This window comes from Scyliorhinus canicula, chromosome 3, assembly GCF_902713615.1.
Source record: "Scyliorhinus canicula chromosome 3, sScyCan1.1, whole genome shotgun sequence".
Lineage (NCBI taxonomy): Eukaryota > Metazoa > Chordata > Chondrichthyes > Carcharhiniformes > Scyliorhinidae > Scyliorhinus > Scyliorhinus canicula.
This window is the reverse complement of record NC_052148.1, coordinates 189,077,821-189,100,610: the sequence shown is the minus strand read 5'-3', so window position 1 is coordinate 189,100,610 and position 22,790 is coordinate 189,077,821. Positions and strand designations below refer to the sequence as shown.

General features: G+C 42.6%; 1 protein-coding gene across 1 annotated transcript in view; it reads left to right on the top strand.

Annotated features, from left to right (window-relative positions):
* naf1 (nuclear assembly factor 1 homolog (S. cerevisiae)) overlaps positions 1–18,667 on the top strand; it is a 282,623-nt gene extending 263,956 nt beyond the window's left edge. Inside the window, exon 9 of the mRNA XM_038791891.1 lies at positions 17,178–18,667. Coding sequence (XP_038647819.1) covers positions 17,178–17,710 — 533 coding nt within the window. The 3' untranslated portion in view covers positions 17,711–18,667. The remainder of the gene's footprint in view (positions 1–17,177) is intronic.
* The last annotated feature ends 4,123 nt before the right edge of the window (positions 18,668–22,790 follow it).

Sequence of the window (22,790 nt, the reverse complement as noted above, 5' to 3'; positions counted from 1 at the left end):
TGCCTTCATTGGACGGGGTATTGAGTACAAGAGTTGGCAGGTCATGTTACAGTTGTATAGGACTTTGGTTAGGCCACATTTGGAATACTGCGTGCAGTTCTGGTCGCCACATCACCAGAAGGATGTGGATGCATTAGAGAGGGTGCAGAGGCGGTTCACCAGGATGTTGCCTGGTATGGAGGGTGCTAGCTATGAAGAAAGGTTGAGTAGATTAGGATTGTTTTCGTTGTAAAGACGGAGGTTGAGGGTGGACCTGATTGAGGTCTACAAAATTATGAGAGGTATGGACAGGGTGGATAGCAACAAGCTTTTTCCAAGATTGGGGGTGTCAATTACAAGGGGTCACGATTTCAAAGTGAGAGGGGGAAAGTTTAAGGGAGATGTGCGTGGAAAGTTTTTTACGCTGAGGGTGGTGGGTGCCTGGAACGCTTTGCCAGCGGAGGTGGTAGGGGCGGGCACGATAGCATCATTTAAGATATATCTAGACAGATATATGAACGGGCGGGGAACAGAGGGATGTAGACCTTGGAAAATAGGCAACAGGTTTAGATAAAGGATCTGGATCGGCGCAGGCTGGGAGGTCCAAAGGGCCTGTTCCTGTGCTGTAATGTTCTTTGTTCTTCTTTGTATGTTCCAGAAACATATATATAGACAAATTCAAAGATGCCAGTCAATGCTTGGAATGCGAGCATTTGCAGGTAATCAAATCTTTACAGATCCAGAGATAGGGGTAACCCCAGGTTAAAGAGGTGTGAATTGTCTCAAGCCAGGACAGTTGGTAGAATTTCGCAAGCCCAGGCCAGATGGTGGGGGGTGAATGTGATGCGACATGAATTCCAGGTCCTGGTTGAGGCCGCTCTAATGTGTGTGGAACTTGGCTATATGTTTCTGCTCGGCAATTCTGAGTTGTCACGCGTCCTGAAGGCCGCCTTGGAGAACGCTTACCCGGAGATCAGAGGCTGAATGCCCTTGACTGCTGAAGTGTTCCCCGACTGGATATGTTTCTGGAACATACCTCTTCATTCACCTGAGGAAGGAGCAGTGCTCCGAAAGCTAATGTTTGTAACAAACGTGTTGGACTTTAACCTGGTGTTGTAAGACTTATTGTGCTCACCCCAGTCCAAAGCCGGCATCTCCACATCATCACATATAGGTAGACAGGTGGACAAATTTGCAGGTAAATTGCGAAACGATGCAAGCGCTACAGAGTGATGACAATGGGGGTCTTCAGTTATCCCAATTGTGAAGAAAATGTTACTTTTAATATTTTGGGGATTTATTGTATTATTCTGTGAAGCAGACCTGTGTGCATGACTAGTCAAATTAAGCTGAGGACTCGGTGTCTGCAGAGTTGAGGATATCAAAGTGTCGCTGTATGAGAGGCAGGCACTTGAAATCAATATGGCCAATCTGAATTTTCTACAGTAAATAGAACTTTGTAATAAATGATAAAGGAAGTTTGTTCGCTTCAGTTGTTATGTATCAAAGGGAAGTAAAAAGGGGTTTATAACTTGGAAAAGTGCATAAATAAGGCAAATAATTTAATTTACCCGAAAGTGGCGGCAGTAGGGCGAATATTTAAAAAAATTATATTCTAGGAAATGTAAATTTAAAGGGAGGTTAGGAACAATAAACTCAATAGTGAAAGAGGAAAACGTATACTTAAGGAGAGATCTGAGAGACCAGGGGGTATCCTGGATGTTGGGGGTATCTGTGCTGGGGACAGAACTGTGAAGAATCAAAATGAGGCGGTTTTCAGCCAACCCAGAAAAGTGTCGCTTCCAGAATGCTTTGCTTTGAAGTTTTATTAAATTGCCACAGCAAAGGAAGAGAGGGGAAAATCCGAAGACATATCCTGCCTCCAGCAACAGTGGGATTGCCTTATGGTAATGTTATTGGTACTTTTTATCGACAAAGAATTGTTTCCTAAAGGGGTGTTTATTTGCAAGTCTGAGAAAATCTTTTTTTGGGGGTTTGGGGAATGTTCTGTGAGACTAATATTAACTCTGTAAATGCAATCCTGTGTGTTTAAGTTTTCTTCTGTGTAAATATTTTAATTTAATATTAAAAATATCCGAAAGTGTTGCTGGAATTTGTGGTTTCTGACTTCAGGACACCTTATCTTCTCATGATAAAAATACAAAAAGAAAAGAGCTGTGATAGCTTGCCAAGTTTCCACGTGGGATTTGGTTTGCACAGCGCTTACCACCTGCCAGATCATCACACATTATAGACTGGGAAAATATGAGGAAAAAGAGGAGGAATTCCCAAAATGTGTACAAGAGAATGTTCTCTTTCGGCTCAATGAGGAAGAGAGTAGTGCTTGATCTGGTTTATACGAACCAGGGTTTCCTAACTTTTCCAGCCATGGATCACGTTTGACCTCCCAAGAATATTGACAGAACCCCTAAGAAACATTCTTATTATATTGATGAGTTAAACCACAGAATATGGATTATTATTGCACAATAGGTACAAACATACAAAAAAGTTTACAAAATATTTTTCTATTTCTTTTATGTATACCTTTATTATAATTTAAAGGTTCTCTGATTCAACAAATGCTTACAGGTTTTTTTTTGTCATTTTAATGGAAGGAGTGATGTTCATTTAATTTGCTCACATTCATTTAATATTGGGAGTACTGCTGGATTCTAATTTCAGGCACACAAACAGACACACCAAGAAGAAGCACAAGGACCACTCTCTCTCTCTCTCTCTCTCTCTCTCTCTCTCTCTCTCTCTCACTCACAGACACGCACACACGCACGCTCACCTCTCTCACTCACACACACACATTCGCACGCACTCACTCCCACACACACACACCTCTCTCTCTCACACACACACTCACGTCTCTCACACATACTCACTCGCCTCTCACCAACATGTACACTCACTCACCTCTCTCACACACACACTCACCTCTTTCTCACTCACACATGCACATTTGCACACTCCTCACACACTCTCCTCTCACACTCACCTCACACACACACTCGCCTCTCTCACACACACTCACTCACCTCTCTTACACTCACCTCACGCACTCTCATCTCTTTCTCGCTCACACACACACGCCTCTCTCACACACTTCTCACGCACTCACCTCACACACACCCCTCTCTCTCACACACACACACATACACTCACACTCACATTCACACTCTTACACTCACCTCTCTCTTGCACTCGCACTCGCCTCTCTCTCACACAAGCATACTCACCTCTCTCATACACACATACTTGCCTGTCTCTCTCACGCTCATACTCACTTCTTTCTCACATGCTCATATTCATCTCTCTCTCACACACACATCTTCATCTCTCTCTCACACACAACTCTCACACTTGCATACACACTCACACATCCCTCTCTGTTCCCCTGAGGCAGCCTCTCTCAGCTCTAGCCCCTGTGGAGTTGGGGGATTTTTGACAAACAATAATTGGTACAAATTGATTGGTACTTGAAAGGTTACCGAGTAATAGATTACACCCAAGTTTCTTTGCATCTCTTGTTTCTACCTTTTCACCATTTAGAAAATACACTGTTTTATTTGACCTCCATTTGCCTACATGAAATAATTAGCCACAGCTCTCCCCATTCATTAATATATCATTATTTCATTGAAATTTCATGCTTCCATCTATGTTGTATATAATGCCAATTATTTTAGTATCACTGACAAATTGATATCTGTAGCTTTCATTATCAAAGTCATTAGCAAGTTTGATAAATAATTGAGGCCCCAAAACATCCTTGTGGAACATCATTCATCACTTCTGCCAATAAGAGTACCTGCCTATTATCCTTGTTCTGGCTCTTGCCACTCAGCCAATTTTCTAACTAGGTCACTACTTACCTTTAATTTCATGAGCTTTAACTTTAGCTGACAGTCTCTTATAAGGGGTTTTATCAAGTTCAGGCAGTGCATATGAATAACATCTGTAAACCCTATGCACCATTTGATTCACTTAAAAACATACAGTCAGGTTTTTTAGGCATTGCTTATTCTTTACAAATTCATGTTGACTCTCTGATGAGCTGAACATTTTCAAGTTGGTCAATCACTATTCCTTAATCCGTTCGTGACAATTTTGCTCATCTGGCTTAATTTAGTTATTTGAAGTGTTGGTGAGTGTGATGTTTTGTATTGTGACTTTCAAATGGACATTTGATAAATTACTACATAATAGATTTTGAAAACATTGAAGCCCAAGGAATTAAAGGGAAAGTAGCCTTGTGGAAATTAAAATGGCAAAAGGATATAGTGCAGAGATAGTGATCGTCAGCATTTGCAGTCAGCAACAAATTTTTAGAGATTGTACATTCAGAGGTGGTACGTGGCAAAACACAGGAAGGCATTAATACTCCTGCAGCATTTCAATACAGACGTGAGGTTTGGTAGGAATAAAGAGGCCATATTCTGTTGGGATAATCTGTAGGGTGGAGGAGCAGAGTTCGTGGGATACAGATACACAAATTGTGTAAAGGGATAAGGCCATGGACAAAACCAAACTAGTCTGGACGCAGTATATTGAAGAAAATTTGTAATTGCTTTGAAATGTCTGTGGAATCTAATTGTTTTTAAGAAAGCTTGAAAAATACTGTCAAGAATTTGTCTCAATTGTAAAGAGCTCAATTGCAATTTTCTTGAATAATAAGATATAATGGTCCATGTTACTCGCTGACTGCAGATAAAGGAGAGTACATAGAAAATATGTGCAGGAGTAGACCATTCGGCCCTTCGAGCCTGCAACACCATTAAATTTGACCATGGCTGATCATACAAATTCAGTCTTCCACTCCCACTTTCTCTCCATACTCCTTGATCCCTTTAGCCGCAAAGGTCACATCCAGCTCCCTCTTGAATATATCAAACAAACTGGCCCCAACAGCTTTCTGTTGTACAGAATTCCACAAGTTCACAACTCTCTAAGAGAAGAAGTTCTTCCTCATCTCAGCCCCGAGTGGCTCACTCTTTATTCTTAGGCTGTGACCCCTAGTTCTGGACGGCCCAACCTCAGGAACAGGGGCAGCATGGTAGCATGGTGGTTAGCATAAATGCTTCACAGCTCCAGGGTCCCAGGTTCGGTTCCCGGCTGGGTCACTGTCTGTGCGGAGTCTGCACGTCCTCCCCGTGTGTGCGTGGGTTTCCTCCGGGTGCTCCGGTTTCCTCCCACAGTCCAAAGATGTGCGGGTTAGGTGGATTGGCCATGCTAAATTGCCCGTAGTGTCCTTAAAAGTAAGGTTAAGGGAGGGGTTGTTGGGTTACGGGTATAGGGTGGATACGTGGGGTTGAGTAGGGTGATCATTGCTCGGCACAACATCGAGGGCCGAAGGGCCTGTTCTGTGCTGTACTGTTCTATTCTTCCCGCATCTAACCTGTTCAGTCTCATCAGGATTTTTTATATTTCTATGAGATCCCCTCTCATTCTTCTAAATTCCAGTGAGTACAAGCCCAGGCGAGCCAGTCTTTCTTCATATGTCAGTCCAGCCATCTGAGGAATTAGTCTGGTGAAACTTTGATGAACACCCTCAGTAGCAAGGATGTCCTTCTTCAAACTAGGAGACCAAAACTGCACACAATACTCGAGGTGTAACCTCAGCAAGACATCCCTACGCCTACATTCAAATCTTCTCGCTATTAGCTTTCCATGAGCATGCCATTAGCTTTCCTCACTGCCTGCTGTACCTGCTTGCCAACCTTCAGTGACTGTTCCACCATGATACCTATGTCTCTTCCAGTTCCCCTTTTCCTAAACTGCCACCATTCAGATAATAATCTGCCTTCCTGTTTTTAGAACATAGAACATAGAACGATACAGCGCAGTACAGGCCCTTCGGCCCTCGATGTTGCACCGACATGGAGAAAAAAAAAACTAAAGGCCATCTAACCTACACTATGCCCTTATCATCCATATGCTTATCCAATAAATTTTTTAATGCCCTCAATGTTGGCGAGTTCACTACTGTTGCAGGTAGGGCATTCCACGGCCTCACCACTCTTTGCGTAAAAAACCCACCTCTGACCTCTGTCCTATATCTATTACCCCTCAATTTAAGGCTATGTCCCCTCGTGCTAGCCACCTCCATCCGCGGGAGAAGGCTCTCGCTGTCCACCCTATCTAACCCTCTGATCATTTTGTATGCCTCTATTAAGTCACCTCTTAACCTTCTTCTCTCTAACGAAAACAACCTCAAGTCCATCAGCCTTTCCTCATAAGATTTTCCCTCCATACCAGGCAACATCCTGGTAAATCTCCTCTGCACCCGTTCCAAAGCTTCCACGTCCTTCCTATAATGAGGCGACCAGAACTGTACGCAATACTCCAAATGCGGCCGTACCAGAGTTTGGTACAGCTGCATCATGACCTCATGGCTCCGGAACTCAATCCCTCTACCAATAAAGGCCAACACACCATAGGCCTTCTTCACAACCCTATCAACCTGGGTGGCAACTTTCAGGGATCTATGTACATGGACACCGAGATCCCTCTGCTCATCCACACTACCAAGAATTTACCATTAGCCAAATATTCCGCATTCCTGTTATTCTTTCCAAAGTGAATCACCTCACACTTCTCCACATTAAACTCCATTTGCCACCTCTCAGCCCAGCTCTGCAGCTTATCTATGTCCCTCTGTAACCTGCAACATCCTTCCGCACTGTCTACAACTCCACCGACTTTAGTGTCGTCTGCAAATTTACTCACCCATCCTTCTGCGCCCTCCTCTAGGTCATTTATAAAAATGACAAACAGCAACGGCCCCAGAACAGATCCTTGTGGTACACCACTCGTAACTGAACTCCATTCTGAACATTTCCCATCAACTACCACTCTCTGTCTTCTTTCAACTAGCCAATTTCTGATCCACATCTCTAAATCACCCTCAATCCCCAGCCTCCGTATTTTCTGCAATAGCCGACCGTGGGGAACCTTATCAAACGCTTTACTGAAATCCATATACACCACATCAACTGCTCTACCCTCGTCTACCTGTTCAGTCACCTTCTCAAAGAACTCGATAAGGTTTGTGAGGCATGACCTACCCTTCACAAAACCATGCTGACTATCCCTAATCATATTATTCCTATCTAGATGATTATAAATCGTATCTTTTGCTACCAAAGTGTTCTTAAGTGCTCCAGTTGGAGATGGCCGACTGTTCCTCTGTCATGTCAGTTTTAGATAGGCGCTATACCAGTGGTAGGCCACCTGTGGCTCGGGTCATATGCGGCCCTTCAGGGTTCCAAGTGCGGCCCACGAGACGTTTTGTTGACCATTGTCTACACGCAAGGTTGCCACATTTCCCTGATTTTCATCCATTTAATTTTTTTCCTACCAGTATGTCTGAAGTGATACTCATGTAAAGCAAGGGCCTGTGAAGTGAGGTGCATGCTGAAAGGAGCACACATTAACTTTGAGAGCTTTTGCACTTTCTCTGCCTCCAAAGTGTAAACATTTTCTTGTTTTTACCATTTGAAGTTGATGGTTCTATTAGTATATAAATGATTAAGCATTTTCTATAACTCTATGAAATATTCAGCATGCATTAAATAAACTCAATTCTTTTCATGAGGTCATGCTTAGTGAACAAGCCTGATTCTAATCTTGCGGTCCACTCATTAGCCTAGGTTACCCATGTTACAGTCACCAGATTTGTTTCTTTGAATACATCAGAGACATTGAAAGTCAGCATGAGAACAAAACATAATATTGCAGCTATTCAGATGATTAGCATTAGGAACTGAAGAATACGATTGAGTTTGGGTGGAACCATTTATTTTCACTCGAGCCAGTGTTTCCGGTCATTGCCATGCCACATCAATAAGGCCCACTGTGTAGCACTGTCTTGACTTTCTATCTTGTTGAACAGACCAGCTTACCATTTGTCTGATTTTACAGTGTATTTACAACACAAAACTTCAATATTTTTGATATATAGCTTTTTGTGACTGTTTTTGAAACAGCCAAGCACATTGGCCAGGATGTTGTGGCAGTCATGGCAGGAGGCAAGTGACCCATCATGTTTGTGATGGCTCACTGTACTCCCCCTTTACCCATAACCCTGCAAGTATTTTCTCTTCGCTTAATTATGTTCCTTTGAAGACCTTTATTTGAATTTGCCTCCACCACATTCCCAAGCACTGCATTCCAGATCCTTTGGCACAGTGTTTAGCATTGCTGCCTCACAGCTCCAGGGATCCGGGTTCAATTCCGGCCTCGGGTGACTGTCTATGTGGAGTTTGTACTTTCGCCCCGTGTCTGCGTGGGTTTCCTCCTGGTGCTCTGGTTTCTTCCCACAGTCCAAAGAACTATGGGTTAGGTGGATTGGCCATGGTAAATTGCTCCTTAGTGACCAAAAGGTTAGGTGGAGTTACGGGGATAGAGTGGAGTAGGGTACACTTTCCAAAGGCCGGTATAGACGCGATGGGCCGAATGGTCTGCACTGTAAATTCTATGATAGCCACGAATTGCGTAATGTTGGCATATCTTCTTTTGCCAATCTCCTTAAATCAAAACTTCTGGTTCTCCATCATTCCACCAATGATCTTCCTTTATTTATGGGCAGCATGGTAGTACAGTGGTTAGCACAGATGCTTCACCACTCCAGGGTCCCAGGTTTGATTCCTGGCTTGGGTTACTGTCTGTGCGGAGGTTGCACATTCTCCCCGTGCCTGCATAGGTTTTCCCCAGGTGCTCCGATTTCCTCCCACAATCCAAAAAAGATGTGCAGATTAGGTGGATTGGCCATTCTAAATTACCCTTACGTTAGATGGGGTTGCTGAGTTATGGGGATAGGATGGATGTATGGGCTTAGGTAGGGTGCTCTTTCCAAGAGCCGTTGCCGTCTCAATCGGCTGAATGGCGGCCTCCTGCACTGTAAATTCTATAATTCAATGCAAACAGGATTTCCATTTACTCTCTTCAAAGAACAAAGAAAAGTACAGCACAGGAACAGGCCCTCCAAGTCTGCGCCGACCATGCTGCCCGTCTAAACTAAAATCTTCTACACTTCCAGGGTCCCTATCCCTCTATTCCCATCCTATTCATGTATTTGTCAAGATGCCCCTTAAACGTCACGATCGCCCCTGCTTCCACCACCACCTCTGGCAGCGAGTTCCAGGTACCCACTAACATCTGTGTAAAAACAACTCACCTCGTACATCTCCTCTAAACCTTACCCCTCGCACCTTATACCTATGCCCCCTAGTAATTGACTCCTCTACCCTGGAAAAAGTCTCTGACTATCCATTCTGTCTATGCCCCTCAGAATTTTGTAGACTTCTATCAGGTCACCCCTCAACCTCCGCCTTTCCAGTGAGAACAAACCAAGTTTATTCAACCTCTCATCATTGCTAATGCCCTCCATACCAGGGAACATCCTGGTAAATCTCTTCTACACCCTCTCTAAAGCCTCCACTTCCTTCTGGTAGTGTGGCGACCAGAATTGAACATTGTACTCCAAGTGTGGCCTTACTAAGGTTCTACACAGCTGCAACATGACTTGCCAATTTTTGTACTCAATGCCCTGGCCAATGAAGGCAAGCATGCTGTATGCCTTCTTGACTACCTTCTCCACCTGTGTGGCCTTTTCAGTGACCTGTGGACATGTGCATCTCAATTTCTCTGACTGTCAATACTCCTGAGGGTTCTACCATTCACTGTATATTCCCTACCTGTATTAGACCTTACAAAATGCATGACCTCACATTTGTCCAGATCTTTCATGATTCTGAACACCTCTTTCAGATCTCAACTTTCCCCAAGAAGAGTATCCTCAACTTCTGCAATCTATCAATGCAACTGAAATTCTTCATCCTTGGAACCATTCTCATGAATCTTTTCTGCGCTCTCTCTCCTTGACTTCATATCCTTCCTGAAACGTGGTGCCTGCTCCAGCTGAGGCCAACCCAGTGTTTTTTCACAGGTTTATCATAACTTCCTCCTTTTTGTACGCTATGCCCATATTTATAAATTCCAAAATCCTGTCTGCTCAGTTAGCTGCTTTCTTAACCTGTCCTGCCACCTTCAGCATACCTACAGGTCTCTCTGATCTTTTATCCACTTTGGAATTTACCCTCTATTTTATTTTGCCAAAAGAATCACTTCACACTTCTCTCATTACATTTTGATTTTACCTGCCATTTGTCTGCCCATTCCACCAGCTTGTAGAGTGTATTACTAAATGCCTCCAAGTTTTGTTATCTGCACATTTTGAAATTGTGCATCCAGGTCTAACTCATTAATTTATGTCAAGACAGACAGGGGTCCTGTCACTGACCTCTGGTTTCTATCTTCCTCCAGTGTGAAAAACAGTTGTTCGCCACACACCTTGATTCCTGACACCCAGCCAACCTTGTGTCCATATTGCTCAAGTCCCTTTTATTCCATGGGCCAAACCACCGTTTACCATAGTTTGTCCATAGCAAAGCCATGTTGGCTTTCCTTAATTAACCTGGACTTGTCCAGGTAACTTTTAATTTTGTCCCGAGTTATTGTTTCTAAACATTTTCCCACCACTGCGGTTAAACTGACTTGTTGCTCGGCTTATCCTTGCATTCCCTTTAAACATGCAAGTAACTTTCCAGTCCACTGGCACCATCTGTGTATCTAAGGATAGTTGGGAGATTAAGGCTAGCACCCCCCACAAATTTCACTCTTCCCCTTGTACACTTGGATGAATCTCCAACTTTCCCAGTGACCGATCCACACTAAATACAACCAGCCTACCTAATATCTCTCTCTCCATTTTCAGCCCATGCGGTAGTTCAACTTCCTTCTCTTTCTCCATGATTTAGGATGCAATTTTTTTCTTGGTAAATACAGATACAAAGTATTCATTTAGTACATCAGCCATGAAATGAAATGAAAAATGAAAATCGCTTATTGTCACGAGTAGACTTCAATGAAGTTACTGTGAAAAGCCCCTTGTCGCCACATTCCAGTGCCTGTCCGGGGAGGCTGGTACGGGAATCGAACCGTGCTGCTGGCCTGCTTGGTCTGCTTTAAAAGCCAGCGATTTAGCGCAGTGAGCTAAACCAGCCCCTAAACCATATCGCCTGCACCAGGAGTAAATCCCCTTTTAGACCCCTAATCAACTCCACTTCTCCTTTTGCAATTTATATGTCTCGGCTAATTGAAACCTAGTGACACAATGATCGTGATCACCAAAGTGTTCCCCTACTGACACTTGATTCATTTGATACCACCTCATTCTCCAGAGCTCGATTCAGTAATGCCTCCTATCCTTTCGGACTGGAAATTTTATCCAAAGAATACTTCTGAACCCACTCCAGAAACTTTTTTCCCTCCCTGCCCTTTATGAAATTCTGATTCCAACCTATATTAGGATAATTGAAGTCCCCCATAAGAACCGCTGTTTTCTGGCATCTCTCTGTAATTTCCATGCAAATTTGTACTACTTTATCGCCAGTTGGTTGTGTGGGGCATACGCCCAGCACTGGTGGCACAGTGGTTAGCACTGCTGCCTCACAGCACCAGGAACCCAGGTTCATTTCTGACCTTGAGTCACTCTCTGTGGAGTTTGCACATTCTCCACTTGTCTGTGTGGGTTTTCTCCAGGTGCTCTGGTTTTCTCCCACAGTTCAAAGATGTGCAGGTTAGGTGGAGTGACCATGCTGAATTGCCATTTAATGTCCAAAAAGATGGGTCGGTTAGATTAAGGGGTTAATAGGGTAGGGCGGGGGAGTGAGCTTGGGTGAAGTACTCTTTCAGAGGATTGGTGCAGACTCGATGGGTCGAATAGCCTCCTTTTACACTGTAGGGGTTCTATGAATGTAATGGTACCTCTATTGCTTCTGAGCTGTGACCAAATTGATTCTGTCCTTGATGCCTTGGGGACATCCCCTCTCTAGTGCTGTAATATTTGGATTTATTGTCAGGTGTACCAAGGTACAGTGAAAAGTATTGTTCGCCTTGATACTGCTACCTCTCCTTTCTTTCCTCCCTTCACTAGATTAAATTGAAAGTATACCAGAAAACCCACCCCACATGACTCCTTGTCCTATGAAGTCATTCATTTTTCTTCCTCCCTCCCATTCGGTGCAGACTCCCAGATCACAGCCAGATACAATCCTCGCATGTTTCGCACTCCACACTTCAGGAATGGTGGTAAACAGAGAAATCGTGAAGTTGGTGTTGGTATTTCCTGTTGCTCCACAGGGTGCTCTGTTAAAGTGGCTACAGATGGAAATCTCCTGAAGTTGTTTGAATTGACATGGATTTCTGTTTTTACCTTATTAGTCTTGTTGCAATAACCCTTGGATGGTTTCTGTAATCATGAGTGAATTCTAGCTGGATGTTCATAATTATTATTAAACTGGTCCTGAAAAACTTGATTTATATTTTGGGGATGCCAAATTTAACCATTGATAATTTCGTAAGTTTGAATTTTTTAAGATTTTATATTTCAGTTTCTAACTTAATCCCATGTGGAATGCTCGATCTTAATTGTGCTCTACATTCAATGACTGAAAAGTGAAGGATAATTTTAGTGAATTTTCCGACCTGTTATGAGTCTGAGAAGTTTTCAATGTGGATGGCCTGTTGTGAGATGCCTCTAATTTGCACCAGAATCAGATAAAAATTGCAAAAGGTGAAGTACATGACACATGTCGCTCGATAATGGGCGCAGCCTTCTTTGAAGAAATTGTCAAGTGCCATCATCTTGCCACTGAGAAAGTCCAGGCTTTTAATTCCCCTCATTCATCACGCTCTTGAAAGCTCAGATTACATTTTCTGTTTTTTAGTGGGATTGCAGTTCCTCACCCTTACACCCAAGACCACACATCTATTATGAACATTTCATCTGCATCATTCCATTTATTTTGGCGAGCAGAACAGCAATTAAATAACTTGCAAATATATCACATCCATAGAAATTAATGCTTCCAGGGATTTGAACAATCCTTTGCATTTGGGTTTATTTTATATAGAGCAAGTTTGGAAAGCAAGGAATTTTACATATATATGTTGCAGCAGTGTTACTATTGGAGAAATGAAAAACTACCCACTATTAATTCTGCCCTGGTTTAGCTGTGTCTCAATCGTGAAGTTGATACTTCGTCTGACCCATGATGCGGAATTTGCATTGTTGGAAAAAATATATGGCAAGGTGGTTTTTGGGCCTAATCCCATTAAGGTTTCGTACAAATAATTCACAGCAAATTCAGTCCCTGAGTGACCCAGGGCCGGGATTAAACCCGGGTCCTCAGCGCCGTCGGCAGCACTGCACCACCGTGCCGCCTGGTGGTCGCGATATGAACAGTCCCAATTACATACTTCCCTATTCCTCCACAAGTATTGTCCACCGATGCTTCTTTATGCAGCCAGGAACAAAAGTCCATTCATGCATGTGGGTGTCAGCAGCACCCCGAGAGTTAGTCAGCCATCAGTAGTGAGGATTGTCAGGTGGGGCATGGGAGGAGGGAAACTGGTTGGCTGGGCTCCAGTGGTGAGTGTGGCAAAGGGGAAGTGGGAAGTAGGGTGTGGTATTATCGGTTAGCAGTAGGTAGTTTAGTGCTATTTTAAGGTTGAACCAGAGGGAGCACTCGAGCTTCTGCTGGCCCCACAAATCATTGTTTTTAAGTTTGCAAGTAAACCAGGCAATCCAGAATACAACAGGTGCAACCCCCAACTGCCTTCAGGGCAATCAAATTCCATTTCTAAAGAACAACAACCTATATTTTCCAGTACTTTTAATGTAATAAAATGCCCCTCAGTGCTTCAAAGGAGCATTACCTAATCAAACGTGACACCATGCCATGCAAGATAGAACATAGAACAGTACAGCACAGAACAGGCCCTTCGGCCCTCGATGTTGTGCCGAGCAATGATCACCCTACTCAAACCCACGTATCCACCCTAATCCACCCTAACCCCTAAACAGGTTTACAGACCCTTGTGTACTTTGGGACGTACTACATGTTGTAGCTGGTCACCAGGAATGCTTCAAAAGCAACAAAACCAGTAGACCATTCTTTGATGATGGAAGGTTGGTTATCCTAAACTGGACCACCCCCTATTGACTTCCTGGCAATAGGCACTTTAAGGATCCTTCCTGTTGATTCCCTTAGTTCCTATTTCTTTTATTTATTGTTTTTGGCCCAAGGATTGTTAATGGAGCCATACCTTTAAGTCGAGCAGAGAAAAAAAAGGAACTCGAGTGACAAAATAATACACTGTGCTATGAGGTTTTGTATTCTGGCAGAAGAACCCAGACTTTCTGGCACCCAAGAGATTGGGGAGGGGGGTTTGTTTTGCTGAGGACCAATGGATTTGACAGGGACGGTTCGCTGCCCGGTAACTGGCAATGAAAGCTTCCTGTCAGATGGGGTTTGCAGAAGATAACACAGGAGCAGTCACTGGACCCTCAAAATGGAAACAGCTCTCTCTTTCTCCGCCTCGCTCTCTCTCTTCGCCTCGCTCTCTCTCTTCGCCTCTCTCTCTCTACCGCTCTCTCTCTCTCTCTCTCTCTACCGCTCTCTCTCTCTCTACCGCTCTCTCTACCTTTCTATCTATCTATCTCTCATGATCGCTACCTCTCTCGACCTATCTATCCCTCTCTCTACCTTTCTCTAACTTGCGCTCTCTCTCTACTTCTCTCTCTCTACCTCTTTCTCTCTACCTCTCCCACTCTCTTTCCCTACCTCTCTCCACCTCTTGACCTCACTCTACCTCTCGCTCTCTCTCTACTTCTCTCTCTCTACCTGTCTCTCTACCTCTCTCACTCTCTACCTATCTCTCTCTCTCTCTCTCTCTCTCTAGTCTGTGTCTCTCTCTCTCTCTCTCTCTAATTCTCTCTCTACCTCTCACTCTCTACCTCTCTCTACCTCCCTCTCTACTCTGATAGAAAAACTGGTTGGCAGACAGGAAAACAAAGAGTAGGAATTAACAGGTCTTAACTCAGTGACCAGTGGGTACTGCAGAGATCAGTGCTAGGACTCCAGCTATTCACAATATATATTAATGATTTAGATGAGGGAACAAAATGTAATATCACCAAATTTGCAGATGGCACCAAGTTGTGTGGAAGGGTGAGCTGCGGGAGGGTGCAGAGATCCTTCAGCGTGATTTGGGCAAGTTGAGGGAGTGGGCAAATGAATGACATGAATAATTGAGATAAATGCGAGGTTATTCACATTGGTAGCAAAAAAGAGAAGGAAGGAAGGAAGACTAATATCTGAATGGCCATAAATTAGGAGAGTGTGCAATGAAACATGGGTGTCCTCGTGCACTAGTCACGTCACTGAATGTGAACATGCAGATACAGCAGGCGATAAAGAAGGCAAATTGTAAATTGGCCTTCATCGGGAGAGGATTGGAGTACAGGAGCCAGGATTTCTTTTTGCAAATATACAGGATGGTTTAGACAGAATTATTTCTCTAGAATTCAGAAGAATGAGGGGGATCTCATAGAAACCTGTAACATTCTAACAGGACGAGGCAGGGTAGATTCAGGAAGGATGTTCCCGTTGGTGGGTGTGTCATGAACCAGAGGTCACAGTCCGAAAACTGTCTGAACATCTGAACAGTCTGGAGACCATTTAGGACAGAGATGAGGAGAAATTATTACACCCAGAGTGGTGAGCCTGCGCAATTCGTTACTACAGGAAGTAGTTGAGGCCAAAATCTTTTATGTTTTCAAGAAGCAGTTAGATATAGCACTTGGAACGAAGGAAATCAAAGGAAATGGGGTAAAGCGGTATTAGACTATTGAGTTGGATGATCGACTATGATGCTTAATGAATGGCGGAACAGGCTCCAAGGACCGCCTCCTATTTTCTATGTTTCTTTGAGACCAAAACTATACACAGTACTGTAGATGTGGTCTCACCAATGCCCTGTGCAACTGTAGCAAAACTTCCTTACTTTTATATTCCATTCCCTTGCAATAAATGACAACAGACCATTTGCCTTCCGAATCACTTGCTTTACCTGCTTACTAACCTTTTATGATTCATGTGCTCGGACAACCAGTTCCCTCTGTACCACATATTCCTGAAATCACGCTCCATTGAAAAATATGCTGCTTTTCTATTCTTCCTGCCAAAGTGGATTTTCCCACATTATACTCCATCTGTCAGATATTTGGCCCTTCACTTAACATATCCCTTTCTAAACTCAATGTCCTATTCACAAGTTACTCTCCTACCTATCTTTGTAGCATCAGAAAATTTAGGAACCATACATTCAGTCCCTCCATCCAAGTCATTGATATAAGTTCTAAATAGTTGAGGCCCCAGCACTGATCCCTGTGGCACTCCACTGGTTCCAGCTTGTCAACCTGAAATGATCCATTTATCCCTACTCCCTGCTTCTAGATGGAATCCTCTATCCATATTATTATGTCACCCCCTAAACCATGAGCTCTTATTTTGTGCAATAAGTTTTTGATGTGACACCTTGTCAAATTGCTTTTTGAAATCCAAGTCGCCCCTATCTACACCATCGCCATTATCGACCCGGCTTGTTAACTCCTCAAAAGAAATCTAACGCATTATCAAACACAAAATGAAACGATGTTGACATTGCCTGATTACAATAAGATGTTCTAAGTGCCCTGCTATAACCGCTTCAATAACAGATTCTAGCATTTTCCTGACCACAGATATTCGACGAACTGGCCTTCCTGTCTCTTTCTCTCCTTTCTTGAATTAAGGTGTAACATTTGCTGTTTTGAAAACTGATGAGACAGAGAGAATATTGGAAAATTAAAACCAATACATCTGCTTTCTCAACAGCCACTTCTTTTAAGACCTTAGGGTGAAGTCTGTCAGACTTGGAAACTTCTCAGCCATTTGGTCTAATAACATCCTCGGTGCCCTTTCCTGGTGATTGTAATTGTTTTAAGTTCCTCCCTCCCATTTGTCTTCCGAATCACCTGTTTTACCTGCATACTAACGTTTTATGATACATATGCCGGGACAGATGATTGATAATTATTCCCGGGATGAGTTGAAAGTTCTGAGGCAGTTTAAAGTTGCTTGAGATTTTATTTCAAACTATTTAAAATTATTATTGCTTCCAAAACTGGATTTGCATATTGTCATGACACTGTTCACTTAACTTTTTTTAACAATATGAAAACAATGATTATGCTGTAATGGATTTATATATAACAGTAATATTGGTTGGCATTCCTTTAGGTCGAAAAGAAGATGGACAAGCACAACACAAACAAGTTCGTTTGACATCTGGGAGAGGATTTCAGCGCAATCCTGGTCAAAGATTTGGTCACTATCCTTCAACCAGGTTTGAAAACCTAACAGGTTGTGGATTTGCACAGCCACCAGCAACCTTTGATCCACCATTTAACCAGAGGCCACCATTTAGACCTCCAGGATTTCATCCATCTGACCACATGATGCATTCACAACCAATGGCATCAAATCCAATTATGCCGTGTTCATATTCATTTTGGCCTCCAGTGCCAAATGATGTGCATCGTTTCTTAACTCCCCCTCCTCCTCCTCCCCCTCCCCTAATTCCTCCAATGAACACAGGCTGGTCAGAATCTAACATGAGGCACCCGACTTGCTTTTCAAATTCTCCTTTCTCTGGTTTACCCAATGTTCCTCCTCCTCCTCCTCCTCCTCCTCCTCATATGCCAACTTCTCATCTCCCACCACAATTACCTCCACAAGGCTCACACAACTTTCCCTATCCACCCCACTATTAGCAAGGTTCATGTGTTGCAAGCTTTCTTAAGTACATAAGTTTCATGATGACAATCATCAAGTAGCGTTCTCAGTGCGGTCACAACTGAATTGGCTGCAAGCTCTTACAACCAAGCATTCGGGGGAATTCTGCAGCTTCTGGTGTTCAGTTCTAATTAGTAAGAACAGAGTTGTCCTAATATAGAGATAGCATCAGTTAGTGATCCTCAGCAACTGTTTGCATCAAACGTCTGCTTAAAATAGTCACTGCAGCAAACAAAATCTTATCTGAACATTTGAAATGCAGAGTTATTTCCTCTTGTGTTTCATTATAATTAAAGAGCAAGCTCTTCATGCTTGCTATTCATGAATATTTTCTTTACTGATGTCTGCTGTTTTTTAACCTTCAGTGAAAGGAGACACTGATTTTGCTCATGTTAATGGGCTGAACTTGCCCTTTCTTCACTCTTGTGATAATAAATGCAATCGTGTACAGCCATAGTTTGTGCAGAAACGACATTGTGGGTGAAGCTGATCTTTGGCAGACCAAAATTGGTAACAATGAATCTCGTATGCATCCTACCAGACTTTCTTTTCCACTTAAGTCAATGAGAAAGGAATTTGAACAGGATGTGAAATGATCTGCTAATTTTGTGTTGCTGCCGAAGATCAATTTCATCCCCTTATTTCCTGGACATAATTGTAATGCTGTATTTTGTACAGAAATTTTGTTTCATTAGTGTTAAATTTGTCATCTATTCTTATAGTTGGACTTTTCATACATAATAAAAAAAACTCTTAACCAAAAAAACTTGGATATCTTTACTCAAAATGACAGAGTGTGAAATCGGACAAATCAAATCTTATTTTATAAGAAGCTGTAAAGGTGATCTGTGGTAATGTTTGTGTTTGTCTTTTGACATTTAATATGAGTTTAGAGAGAATTGAATTAAACATTAAATTTACTTTACAACTTTCAGTAAATTCTGTCTTTTTTGTTTGGTTGGTTTTATTTAACGTATTTCCTGAAAACTTCAGGCATAAATCTTGAATGAATAGATTAATACTGAGAAATTCATTCAAAATAAAATGTTAATTTGTCTTTGCAGTGCTGTGAATTTAGTGCAGCTGTCAAAATCGAAGATCTAACACCCGCGCTCACTGCAGGCGCAAATCCCGTAATGGCCGCTAAATATCGCCAGAGGCCAAAAATGGTATTTGCGCCGATGAGGCCTCAGAATGAGATATTCCCTGCCCTCTGCTCGTGACATAATCGGCTTCATACCTAGGAAAGGCGAGGGCCTGATTTGCATAAATTAACATTGTATTGGTGGGCTTGACATCACTACTTCTGCCCCCATACTAAATTCCTATCCAGTCGGCGTGACGTAATGCCGGCGTGAATCACTTCTGATTTCAAAAACAAAAAACAGCCAAGGTGATCACATCGGGGATGCACAAATAGGTATAACCACTGGATGGAGAGGAACATAACTGGGTATTGCTCCCCGGCACTCTGACAGTACAAGGCGACCCTCTGGAAACTCTATTGCTGGGCTTCTCCCAGCCAATTGTGGGGGTGGTCGGGGGGCGGGGGAGTTCCCAGTGTCTGTGACAGTTTTGATGTCGATGGAGGAATGGCTTTTGTTTAAATCTGAGATTGAGGCACCCTTTCCCAATGTTGCAGTCTTTCTTGAGAGTCATACACCACGTACTGTGTTGCAGTGTCATGCTAGCCAGAATGATCCTGCATTTGATTCTGGGGCTGTACTAGCATTGCATCACCACAATTCATTTCAGAACTGTTGCTTTGTTACCTAATAGCTAATTCAACATCAAGCCCCACATAGAATCGTAGAAATTTGACAATGCAGGAGGAGGCCATATGTAAAAGATCTGGCACTATTTTACCCCTGGTGTTCTGGCCAATATTTAATCCCTCAATCAACATCACTAAAACAGATGATCATTGGTTTGCAGGCCAGGACGACAAATTAAATTTGTCCTTCATTGCGTGAGGGATGGAGTTTAAAAGCAGGGAGGTTATGTTGCAGCTGTATAGGGTGCTGGTGAGGCCACACCTAGAGTAATGTGTATCGTTTTGGTCTCCTTATTTGAGAAAGGATATACTGGCACTGGAAGATGTGCAGAGGAGATTCACTCGGTTGATTCCGGAGTTGAGAGGATTGGCTTATGAGGAGAGACTAAGTTGACTGGGGATATACTCATTGGAATTTAGAAGAATGAGGGGAGATCCAATACAAACCTTTACAATTATGATGAGAATAGTTATGATAGAAGCAGGTAGGTTGTTTTCACTGACTGGTGAAACTAGAATTGGGAGGCACAGCCTCAAATTAAGGGGGAGCAGACTGAGTTTAGGAGGAACTTCTTCACCCAAAGGGTCGTGCATTTGTGGACTATCCTGCCCAGTGAAGCATTTGAGGCTAGCTCGTTTAATGTTTTTAAGGCAAAGCTAGATAGATTTTTGAGCAGTAAAGGGTGAGTGGGCGGGTAAGTGGAGCTGAGACCACAAAAAGATCACCCATGCCCTTATTGAATGGCGGAGCAGGCTCAAGGGGCCAGATGGCCTACTCTTGCTCCTAGTTCTTATGTTCTTATCTTATTATCATATTGCTGTTTGTAGTTTGGGTGGCGGGGGAGGGGGGGGGGGGGGGGGGGGGTTGCCACATTTCCTACATTTCAAAAGTACCTACGTGCTTTGTGATGACTAATTGTGAAAGACGTATAAATGCTAGTTTTTTTCTTTCTTATGGAGAGGTTGTGTCTTAGTGGAGGGACAAGGAGAACAAATCTGATCTGTGTGAGACTGCGGAGAACTTCAGGATCAGTTGGGGACAGGTATGTGTTCCAACTTAGAATTTGTTCTCTGTTAGGGACAAGGAATGTCCAGTCTTACAGGGTATAAAGGTATGTCTGTACGGAGGAGTGGAAGGTCCGATTTAGTATTGTGGAGTAACTTGGAGCCACATCCTTTTATAACCCAAACATCAGATGTGCTGAAGTGGTGGTAACAAATTCATCCTCTAATTGAAAATATGGAAAGATATGTCATTTGAAACATGGAAGTCTGGCAATACCTGATCGAAGAATGCATGAGAGCATGTAGGGAAAAATCCCACGAAGGGTTAACAGCAGCTGCAGGAGAGGATTGTAAAATGCAGATCGCCTTAGTCAAGCAGGCTCAGCAAACAAAACAAGCAGGTCTTTCAAGATTGATCGAGTTAATTTTAGTATGCAGCTAAAGCAATGTTTTGCACCTCCTTTTGAAGTTAGGTAAGCAGATGTAAAAGAATGGATAAGGTTTTCAGTTTAATTAGGTGACAAATGTTTAAATGTGAGGCAAGTCTTTTAACTCACAACCAATTGAATTTTTAGTATAAAGCTAAAAACAATATTTCACACCTTCATTGAAGTTAAGTAGGCAGATGGAAAAGAATGGATAAGATTTTCAGTTGAATTAGGTGACAAATGTATAGGTGTGAAGTTCTGCTGACATCAGGTAAATTAAAGAAAGCTGGAGACAACCTGTCCACGAGAAAACAAATTAGACCCAAATCAAAGTCAAAATTATGAGCTGGGGACACAATTTGACAATAATAAAACTATGGAAATGACAGGAATCAAAAGTCACATCACTTTTAAATCAAAGCATTTTTGAACATCACAAAGGATACAATGTAATCAGATCTATGAGATGAGGTCATGCTCAAAATGAATACTTAAGTTGTGTTAGAAAAAATTAGATTAAAGGTACCTTTTACAATACAAGTGAAATAAAAGTTACATTACAATAAAGTCATAAGAACGTAATAACTGTTAGAAAGATATATAAACCCTAAGAAAGGGGACAGCCAGCAGAGTCAGCTCACATAGCTCGGTCATGGGAAAGATAGAGCATAGCAACCGAGTGGAACAGCGAATCCATCTAAAGAAGACCAGAAGCTAAAGAAAAGTGATTGTCAAGGTGGACCTGAACGGCTCTTCAACCAATCAAGAGAATCCAGAAGCAAGATCTTTTTACTTTTCTGTAAAGACAGTGATTGCATCTTCTAAAAGAAAAAAATATAGTAATAAAATAACTTAAAAGTTTTAACCTGAAACAGTGGTTATGACAAAATTTACTTAGCAACGTAGGACCCAGAATGCTTTGATTTATAAGTGATGTGACTTTTGATTCCTGTCATTTCCATAGTTTTATTATTGTCAAATTGTGTCCCCAGCTCATAATTTTGACTTTGATTTGGGTCTAATTTGTTTATACCGGGGTATAACTTGAAAATATAGTTTGACCTGAATAGCACCCACCTAAGCCTGCATAGGAGTCAGGGAGTGAGAATCCCTGTTCACCATTTAGAATGTCGACCCGTTTTAGTATAGGGGGAATTCTAAGAATAGTGGTGAGTTTTTAACTTCATGGCGTCCAGCGTGGAGGCCTAGAATATTAGAAGTTTCTAGATAAAGCGAGATCAAAATATTAGAAGTTTCTAGTTAAGCAGAGTGGAGGCTAGAATATTAGAAGTTTCTAACTGGCACAAAGGCTGGATATTAGAAGTTTCTGGTCTATGTGTGAGTCAAACTTTACCTGCCGAGTTTAGTTAGGAAAATCATGTGTGTTTGACTTTTGTAAGGATATTCTGTGGATCGAGGGGACATAAAACTCAGGTTGGGTGTGAAAATCAGTAGACTAGAAGATACTGACCCTGAGAAAAAGTCTGCAAGACATCTTGGTGACAGCACTAAAAATCTTGCATCCATTACTGGTAAAAGGAGACCAAAAAATAAATCATCCTTAGAGTGAAGCAGATTGTGAGGGAAAGCCTAGGGGGCAGCACAGTAGCATTGTGGATAGCGCAATTGCTTCACAGCTCCAGGGTCCCAGGTTCGATTCCGGCTTGGGTCACTGTCGGTTCGGAGTCTGCACATCCTCCCCGTGTGTGCATGGGTTTCCTCCGGGTGCTTCGGTTTCCTCCCACAGTCCAAAGATGTGCAGGTTAGGTGGATTGGCCATGGTAAATTGCCCTTGTTGTCCAAAATTGCCCTTAGTGTTGGGTGGGGTTACTGGGTTATGGGGATAGGGTG